Source organism: Bombina bombina, chromosome 2 (genome assembly GCF_027579735.1).
Source record: "Bombina bombina isolate aBomBom1 chromosome 2, aBomBom1.pri, whole genome shotgun sequence".
Lineage (NCBI taxonomy): Eukaryota > Metazoa > Chordata > Amphibia > Anura > Bombinatoridae > Bombina > Bombina bombina.
The window spans coordinates 1131464554-1131474641 of record NC_069500.1 but is presented as its reverse complement, the minus strand read 5'-3'; the positions used below and the strand labels follow the sequence as shown (position 1 = coordinate 1131474641).

General features: G+C 34.2%; 1 protein-coding gene across 1 annotated transcript; it reads left to right on the top strand.

Annotated features, from left to right (window-relative positions):
• Positions 1-6642: 6642 nt before the first annotated feature.
• NPY1R (neuropeptide Y receptor Y1) lies at positions 6643-9195 on the top strand. The gene is made up of 2 exons (XM_053700838.1): positions 6643-7460; positions 7551-9195. The coding sequence occupies exons 1-2, from the start codon at positions 6765-6767 to the stop codon at positions 7965-7967; spliced, it is 1113 nt and encodes a 370-aa protein (XP_053556813.1). The 5' UTR covers positions 6643-6764; the 3' UTR covers positions 7968-9195.
• The last annotated feature ends 893 nt before the right edge of the window (positions 9196-10088 follow it).

The following is a 10088-nucleotide window of genomic DNA, read 5'->3' as shown; positions in this document are numbered from 1 at the left end:
AATAGCCCTATAAAAAAAAAAAACAAAATAAAAAAACCCTAGCATACACTAAACTGCCAATAGCCCTCAAAAGGGCCTTTTGCGGGGCATTGCCCCAAAGAAATCAGTTCTTTTACCTGGCAAATACAAATACAAACATCCCCCCCCCAACAGTAAAACCCACCACCCACAAAACCAACGCCCCCCAAATAAAATCCTATCTAAAAAACCTAAGCTAGGTTTTACTGTAAGACAGGTTAGGTTGTATTTTACAGGTAAATTTGTATTTATTTTAACTAGGTAGTTAGTAAATAGTTAATAACTATTTAATAACTAATCTACCTAGATAAAATAAATACAAACTTACCTGTGAAATAAAAATAAAACATAAGCTAGATACAATATAACTATTAGTTATATTGTAGCTATCTTAGGTTTATTTTACAGGTAAGTATGTATTTATTTTTAAATAGGAATAATTTAGGTATTAATTGTAATATTTATTTGGAATTATTTTAATTATGTTAAAGTTAGTAGGTGTTAGGGTTACGTTAGGGTTAGACTTAGGGTTAGGTTTAGGGGTTAATAACTTTAGTATAGTGACAGCAACATTGGGGGCAGCAGATTAGGGGTTAATAAGTGTAGTTAGGTGGCGGCGATTTTGGGGGCAGCAGATTAGGGGTTAATAACAGTAATGTAGGTTGCTGCGATGTTAGGGACAGCAGAGTAGGGGTTAATAAGTGTATGTAGGTGGCGACGACATTGGGGGCAGCAGATTAGGGGTTAATAATATTTAACTAGTGTTTGCGATGCGGGAGTGCGGAGGTTTAGGGGCTAATATGTTTATTATAGTGGCGGCGATGTCCGGAGCGGCAGATTAGGGGTTAATAATTTTATTTTAGTATTTGCGATGCGGGAGGGCCTCAGTTTAGGGGTTAATAGGTCGTTTATGGGTGTTAGTGTATTTTTTAACACTTTAGTTATGAGGTTTATGGTACAGCTTTATAACGTAAAACTCATAATTACTGACTTTAGATGGCGGTACGGATCTTGTCGGTATATGCTGAACCGCTCACTTTTTGGCCTCCCAGGCAAAACTCATAATACCTGCGCTGTGGAAGTCCCATTGAAAAGGGACCTTTTAAAAAGTGCGGTACTTACGTTGCGTGACGGCCAAAAAGGTGTGCGGTACATCTATACCTACAAAACCTGTAATACCAGTGGTAGTGAAAAAGAGCCATAACGATGCTTTTTCACTCATAACGCACAAATCGTAATCTAGCTGTCAGTTAGTTATGGCTATGGGGCACTTTTGTATCTCAGAGATTTTTTTCTTATGCTTGTGGGCAGAGTGCAGTTTGGGGGGTTATAGAGGTTTTTAATCACATTCCAGAAGTTGGCTGGGTTGGACATATTGCTGTTCAGCAGGTCTGAAAAATAGAGGGCTTTGGCTAGCCTAGTTTGCCTAGTGCAGGTGTTACACAGTTGTTTATACTGTAAGCAACAAGGTACCTTGACATATTTTCCATATCCCTTTAAAACAAAGTGAATACTTTTTAGTTTTTTAAAGTTGAAATAGCATTGTTCTTCACTGAAAACGCAATGCTATTTAATAAGGCACCTTTGGCTTAAAGGGACAGTTCACCCAAAAACTTTCTCCCTTTAAATTATTCCCAATGATCCTTTTTACCTGCTAGAGTGTTTTAAATTGGTTGCAAGTAGCTCCTTTACTCATATTTCAGCATTTGAAATAGCTGATTTAGCTTGTGGTCTCCCAACCTATACTGAAAGTTTTGATACTGGCGTATACTCTATTGACAAGCCTAAATAAACACAGCCAGCAGAAGAGATTACACCCTCAGTGGGGGGCATGATAGTTATGTAATAAAATGATAATTTTCCATTGTTCTCTCTATGTATTGAGATTTGGTGTTCCAGACAAATATAAGATAAGGAAGCAAGTCTGTGTACATAAAAGTGATAACATGAGATCTGATATTACCTGAAGCTCAACCCATTGTAATAGGCTGTGGTTTCAAAGCACAAAACCAGCTACTTCAGATACACAAATAAACGTGAAAATGCAATTTCTCAAATTTTTTATACTCTGCAGTTGGTATAACAAGTCATTTAAAATACATTAATGGAAAAACAATTTTACAGTGTACTGTCCCTTTAAGTGCAGTTAGCTAAGTGCACCTTCAAGTTAGTGTGTGAGTGATACCCAAAACAGGCTTTGTAGTGCACCTCATAGAAGTATATAAAGAGAGTTAGTACGGCTGCGTTATCCAGCCTCCAGATGTTAGTGTACCTGAGGCTTTCGTGCAAGTGATACATTTTTACTTACAACATGTAATATGAGCACAAGAATAGGAGCACTATTGATTTAATTTGAGCAGTAATGCTTAATAGCACTAATATTGTTGCATTCCACTTGTAATCTAGGCTCATATAATTTAGTTTGAACCTATAAATCTAAAAAAAATTCTAAGAAAATATATACTGTATATATATATATATATATATATATATATATAAACAATAAGATGTATATAAAAAAGATTAATTTTCTTTCTTTTAATTAAAAAAGCACACACACACATATACTGTATATATATATATATATATATATATATATATATATATATGTACATATGCTCACACAATTTGAGTATATGTGAAATTATAGAAAACAGGATTTCCAGTTAAATCCAAGCATATAAAAGTAAAAAATGATTGTCTTGAATGTGCAAAAAACAGTCATAAAAGGGTTAAACCACAATAAAAATATGCATTTATTGTAACATGTTGTAACTATAAAATTGCATGTCTTTCTTGATCACACTTTAATCCTACTTTCACTCCCACACAATCACACTGTGACTTTGCAGCTGAAACAGAATTGTACTGATAGGAATCAGTAAAAAAAATAGTTATTTTAAATTGCTTTGTATGTTGTGTGACCTGCACCATTATTTTTTAACCATTTTCACATTTAAAAAAAAAAAAACTATTTCAAATTGCACCTGACACAAAATGGTTAAGATTTATTAAAGCGACAGTCAAGTCAAAATTAAACTTTTATGATTCAGATAGGGCAAGCAACTGTCAAATTTACTTTTTTCATCAAATTTGCTTGGTATTCTTTGTGGAAAGCTAAACCTATGTAGTAATTATGCTAATCTCTAATCCCTTGAAGGCCGTCTCTTATATCAGGGTAATTTGATAGTTTTTCACAGCTAGACAGCACTAGTTCATGTGTGCCATATAGATATCATGCTCACTCCCGTGGAGTCAGCACTGACTGGCTAAAGTGTTGGTCTGTCAAAAGAACTGAAATAAGGTAGCAATTTGCATAGTCTGAAATATAAGGTAATCACAGGGGTAAAAGGTACATTAACCCCTTAAGGACCACAGCACTTTTCCATTTTCTGACCTTTTGGGACCAAGGCTATTTTTACATTTCTGCGGTGTTTGTGTTTAGCTGTAATTTTCCTCTTACTCATTTACTGTACCCACACATATTATATACTGTTTTTCTCGCCATTAAATGGACTTTCTAAAGATACCATTATTTTCATCATATCTTATAATTTCTAAATTTTGCTCTGAGTTTAGAAATACCCAATGTTTACATAGTCTTTGCTTTTTTTGCAAGTTATAGGGCAATAAATACAAGTAGCACTTTGCTATTTCCAAACCACTTTTTTTTTTCAAAATTAGCGATAGTTACATTGGAACACTGATATGTCAGGAATCCCTGAATATCCCTTGACATGTATATATTTTTTTTAGAAGACAACCCAAAGTATTGATCTAGACCAATTTTGGTATATTTCATGCCACCCTTTTACTGCCAAATGTGATCAAATAAAAAAAATCGTTCACATTTTCACAAATATTTTCACAAACTTTAGGTTTCTCACTGAAATTATTTACAAACAGCTTGTGCAATTATGGCACAAATGGTTGTAAATGCTTCTCTGGGATCCCCTTTGTTCAGAAATAGCAGACATATATGGCTTTGGCGTTGCTTTTTGGTAATTAGAAGGCCGCTAAATGCCACTGTGCAACACACGTGTATAAGGGGTTAAGTAGGTAGCTTTTAGGGAGCTTGCAGGGTTAATTTTAGCTTTAGTGTAGAGATCAGCCTCCCACCTGACACATCTTTGTTTGTTTTTAAAAAAAAATATATTCTGCTGTGTAGGATCCCCCCTTAGCCCCCAACCTCCCTAATCCTCAGAGCTTTCTAACCCTCCCCCTCTTCCTTATTGGGAGCCATCTTGGGTACTGGCAGCTGTCTGCCAGTACCTAGTTTGCCTAACAATACGTTGTTTTTTTTAAAATAAATTTTAAAATGTCTGCAGTGTAGCTTCCCCCCTTCAATATCAAACCCCCTCCCAGATCCCTTAGCCAAAAATTTCCACCCTCCACAGTCCTTTCCCCCACCATATGGCATACATGTATTGTTTAATAGTGTAGTGTTCCCACCCGCTCCCACCCCATGCATGCCCCCGCCCCCGTGCATGCCCGTGCATGCCCCGGCAACCCCTCACACGATACTGCCCCCCTCTAGCATGTACACTACCATCGATGGCCGCCCAACCACCTCCCACACCAGCTCCCATCCACCAACAATTGTGGACTTCGATGGCCGATGCAGAGAGGGCCACAGAATGGCTCTCTGCATCGGGTGGCTAAGCAATGTTATTGCAGGATGCCTCGACATCGAGGCATCACTGCAATAACATGAAAACAGCTGGAAGCTATCAGGATCACTTCCACTGCTTTCAAACTCCAACGACGTACAGGGTATGTCCTTGGTCGTTAAGGACCTTTTTTTGTAGGACGTACACTGTACATTGTTGGTGCTTAAGGGGTTAATATAACAGTGCTGGTTATGCAAAACTGGGGAATAGGTAATTAAGGGATTATCTATCTTTTTAAACAAGAAAAAAATCTGTTGTAGACTGTCCCTTTAAACATTTATGTATTCTTTATTCAAGTTCTGACAAAAATCTAAGGTTCACACATTCTTATGAACTGCTTATGTCTGATAGCTGTACAGTAGTAAAATGTAGTGTCTATTCTAGTAGTGTGCTGTGAAGTATTTCCCATGAGTTTCCATGGAGTTTTTAAATGTAAGGCCATTCCAATCCATTAGAAAAACTTGGCTATTGAGTGATTTTCCAGTGGCTTTATATGATATTAATTCCACCTATACCTTACATTGGCTCTCATGCTAATCCATTTAAAATTTCAAAGCCATTCATAATAATTTGAATAAGTAACTGCTAAAACTAGTAAAGAATAGAAAACAAGAGAACAACACAATTAAAGGGATAGTCTAGTCAACATTAAACTTTCATAATTCAGATAGAGCATACAATTTTAACTACTTTCTTATTTACTCCTATTATCAAGTTTTTCTTCATTCTCTTGCTATCTTTGTTTGAATGTAAGCTCAGGAGCCGGCCCATTTTTGGTTCAGCACCTAGGTAGGGCTTGCTGATTGGTTGTTGCATTTAGACACCAATCAGAAAACACTACCCATGTGGCTGCCGAACCAAAAATGGGCTGGCTCCTATGCTTACATTTCTGCCTTTTCAAATAAATATAGCAAGAGAACAAAGAAAATTGATAATAGGAGTAAATTAGAAAGTTGCTTAAAATTGCCTAGTCTGTCTGAATCATGAAAGTTTAATTTTGACTAGACTATCCATTTAAATGAAAGTGTTGTTAGATAGAATTATGTATGTCAATAATAGATTTGCCTGAAAATGTCATGCAACTGTGTTTTTTTTAAATTATATTAGTTTTTTAAATATTGGAAAAAATAAGTGTAAAGTTTTAGAGCTTTTTTTATAAGAAATCGAAGCTTCTTGCAGAAAGATAAGAAGTGTCAGTTCTATGTGAGGTGGTAGAGTTAAAACACACCAAAATTGTTCATTAGGTATGAGTGACAGACCACGTGAGAGCCGGGGGCGGAGCTGCACAACAATATATATAGACTCAGTAGAATGAAGCTAATTAGATAATAGAAGTAAGTTGGAATGCTGTTTAAAATTGTATTCTCTATCTGAATCATGAAAGAACATTTTTGGGTTTCATTTCCCTTTAAGTACTAGAAAATAATGAACTCCCTAACTGTACCAACCTTCAAACATGATTGGTAGATTTATGGCCATATTTGTTATGACCTCCAGATTTAAAACTTTAGATTAACCCCTTGTAGAATTTAAAATAATTTATATCAGCCATCTGCATTGCTTGCCCTTCCTTTCTTGTGAAGCAGGACATTATAGATTAAAGATTATCTTCATGCAGGATTATTTTGGAAAAATAATGCATTGTTCAAACAGAATCAAAACGTCTTACTGTGTTTCATTTTATTTTCATTTAGAAATTTGGATTTGAAAACAGAAAAAACAGACAACTTACTATAGTGTTCTTTTTGTAGAGCTACTGTTAAAACCAGCAGGAATTTATACTAAAAAGTATGTTATACATCAAGCAGATTTTCAGCAATGCAATGTCATCTCCTGATGTTTCTTTTCAGTGCAGTGTTTTTCCTGTACGTCACTTTCCATACTGTAGAGCCAATAAAATAAACTATTTTTTTTTTACTCTACAGATTTCACACTGTTGTTAACAATATGAAGAGTCAGTTGCAAGACCCTTGGATCACTTATCACAAGATGACAAGCTAAAATGACATATTCTATGTTGCATTGAATTTTTTTTATTTTTTGGATTTTATTTTAGATTAAGATAAATCTGAAAATATGAATTTCTCTGAGTTTGCAGAAATTGAAAATTTATCCTTTTTGGAAAACTTGTCCAATAAAAATTCAGGGGTATTCCGCCATGAAGAGAACTGTAATTTGCCAACAACAATCATTTTTACTGTAGCCCTGGCATATGCAGCTTTGATCATTCTTGGACTCTCTGGAAATTTGGCTCTTATTATCATCATTTTAAAACAAAAGGAAATGCGTAATGTCACAAACATTCTTATTGTGAATCTTTCATTTTCTGATCTGCTAGCCACTATCATGTGTTTGCCGTTTACTTTAATTTACACACTGATGGATCATTGGATTTTTGGAGATGTTATGTGCAAGTTGAATGGATATGTTCAGTGTGTCTCTGTTACAGTCTCCATTTTTTCCTTGGTTCTTATTGCTGTTGAACGTCATCAACTAATAATCAATCCCCGTGGATGGAGACCTAACAACAGACATGCCTGCATTGGTATTACAGCAATATGGATTGTAGCCATGGCTGGCTCATTGCCTTTTATGATGTACAGTGTCCTAACTGATGAACCTTTCCAAAATATAACTATTGACTCCTTTATAGGAAAATATGTTTGCATGGAGCAGTTCCCAAAGGAATCATACAGACTATCTTACACAACTTTACTTTTTGTTGTACAGTATGTGGTGCCGCTTTGTTTTATATTTGTATGCTACACAAAGGTAGGCTTTCATTTTGTTTTTAGTGAACAATATATTGTATTTGTATATTATTATTTTTCAATAATTGTTTTCTTTTTTCTTTTTTTGTAGATATTCTTAAGATTAAAAAGAAGAAACAACATGATGGACAAGATAAGAGATAATAAATACAGATCCAGTGAAACAAAAAGAATCAATATCATGCTTTTATCTATTGTGGTGGCATTTGCTTTATGCTGGCTGCCTATTTTTGTCTTTAATCTGGTCTTTGATTGGAACCATGAGGCCATTGAAAACTGCAACCATAATTTATTGTTTTTAATTTGCCACCTGACTGCAATGATCTCAACATGTGTGAATCCAGTTTTCTATGGTTTTCTAAACAAAAACTTTCAGAGAGATTTACAGTTTTTCTTTAATTTTTGTGATTTTCGATCTAGAGATGACGATTATGAGACTATAGCTATGTCAACCATGCACACTGATGTTTCCAAAACATCTTTGAAGCAAGCAAGCCCAGTAGCATAAAAATAGACCATTGAATGCATATTCAATGGCAGTAAGTGTTGTGAAAATATTTATCCCAAATAAGCACAAAATCATTACATAAGTTATTATCCTGTAATTATATTCATGGTACCAAACACTACACGTCTGTTTTAACTGTAAATTAAATGTAGCCTGCTTTTGTGATCTGGGAATATTTAATAATAATAATCACATTGAAAATATTGCTACTTTTCAGTATTTGGTTCACTTTTTTTTTTACAATGGGACACACGCTGCCAATATTTGTGAATCTATGTAGTGTTTGGTACTGTGAAAAATCACAACTACAGAATAAACTATATATGTTGTTATGCTCTTTTGTACTTTACACCAGATAATCACATAATCACATGAAATATTTATTATACAAGTTGCTTTTCTACATATTTTAATAGATTTTTAAGAAATTGATGTACATGATAATGTTTTGTAATTCATTAATGTGGTGGTTAACAGTATTTGCTTTTATTAACAATACAACTACATACACTTAGTAACAAAACATTTAGAACACATTGCATATGCATTTTACCTAATGTAAGCATATATTTTTATTTCTTCTGCATCACAGTGTATAACAATATGTAAGAAATAATTGTCACATGCATTCATTTTATATTCAGTGCCATAACATCTGTAGATGTATTTTAACGTCATTGAAGGAAATACAGTTATAAGAAAACAATAGATTGTCAGAATGTTTCTCATTAAAGTCATCAAAAAGTGTTGTAGCATCAGCTAGCCATAAACCTCTGCAGCACTACAGTTTGCCTGTGCTGGAAATAGAATATGTTACCTGGATTTAAATCAATAGACCAGTTATGGATGTATTTCCCCTGTCATTGTGTATGCACTGCTAAAATTTCAATACAGTATTTTTGTTCATATCTAGCCTATGTTTGTTCAGATAAGAAGGAAATTCAACCTAATATATCATGATTTAACTTGTTAGTTTATAGTACATTACAAATATGAAGAAAAGAAATCTTATTTGTCAAAATGCCATATTCCATGACTGTATTCGTCAAATGAAATGAGGACACTACAATGGGGGTTGATAGAAACCTAACAAGCTCATTCTAAAAAGAAACCCTTTAATTCCCACTTCCTCAGTCTTGCAAAAATAGATGAAATAGATAAACATTATGATGGATATGGTGACTTCTGTCTTGGTTTCTGTATAAAGGAATTAAGCTGGCATGTACAAGATGTAATTGTATTTCTTGATGGTCAACAATAATATCAAATATACCAAACATGCCAAAACATAGCTTATTATTGAATAGCACCTGATTTTAATGCTTATTTAATGCTTATTTATCATACCGTAGGAAAGGTTGTACAATGTTTGTTCTAGTGCTTGATAATGATGAAGCATGGCTAACTATCAGCAACACTGCATAAACGCTAGTGATAAACTTCATACCACTGAAAACAGTGGCCAGGACTGATTTGATGAGTATAATCAGTGGCCATTTTTTATTTGATAAGAATGTATGTTTAAATCCAGCAGAAAGTGTAAGTCCCTTGACTGCTAAGGTTATGCATCTTTATATTGTAGTCTTGGATAATAGGTATCTTTTATGTTTTCTTCTGCACCACTAAATGAAACACATCAAATCTTTCAGACATCCTAATAAGTCCAAACAAAATTGCTTTCTTCTTCAATCATCAGGACTATTATATGTAGATCCACCATGTTCAATATAAGCTCAGATTATTGTGTTAGTATTACTATATATTGAGGTATGGTAATCACTGGATATTGCTTACAAATGTGATACACTACAAAGAGAATGTCATTTTAGAAGAATTATCTTTAATGCCTAGTTCATATATGACACTGTTCAAGAAGAACTTGAGTTTGGAGTTTCATTTTGACTTGTTTACCAAAGGTATGAAAAAAAACAATATATAAATTCACTTCCTATTGTAATATGGTTGCAGCTGGATATGTTAGTATTTCATTGTTTAATGCACTAACATCCTGATGTTTAAAGCAATGATCATGAAGTTGTTATCTTGCAGTTGTTCTTTTTCTTTCTTCCATACAGGATTAGAAATGTTCCAATAATATGTAGAAAGGGGAGGCTTCTTTTT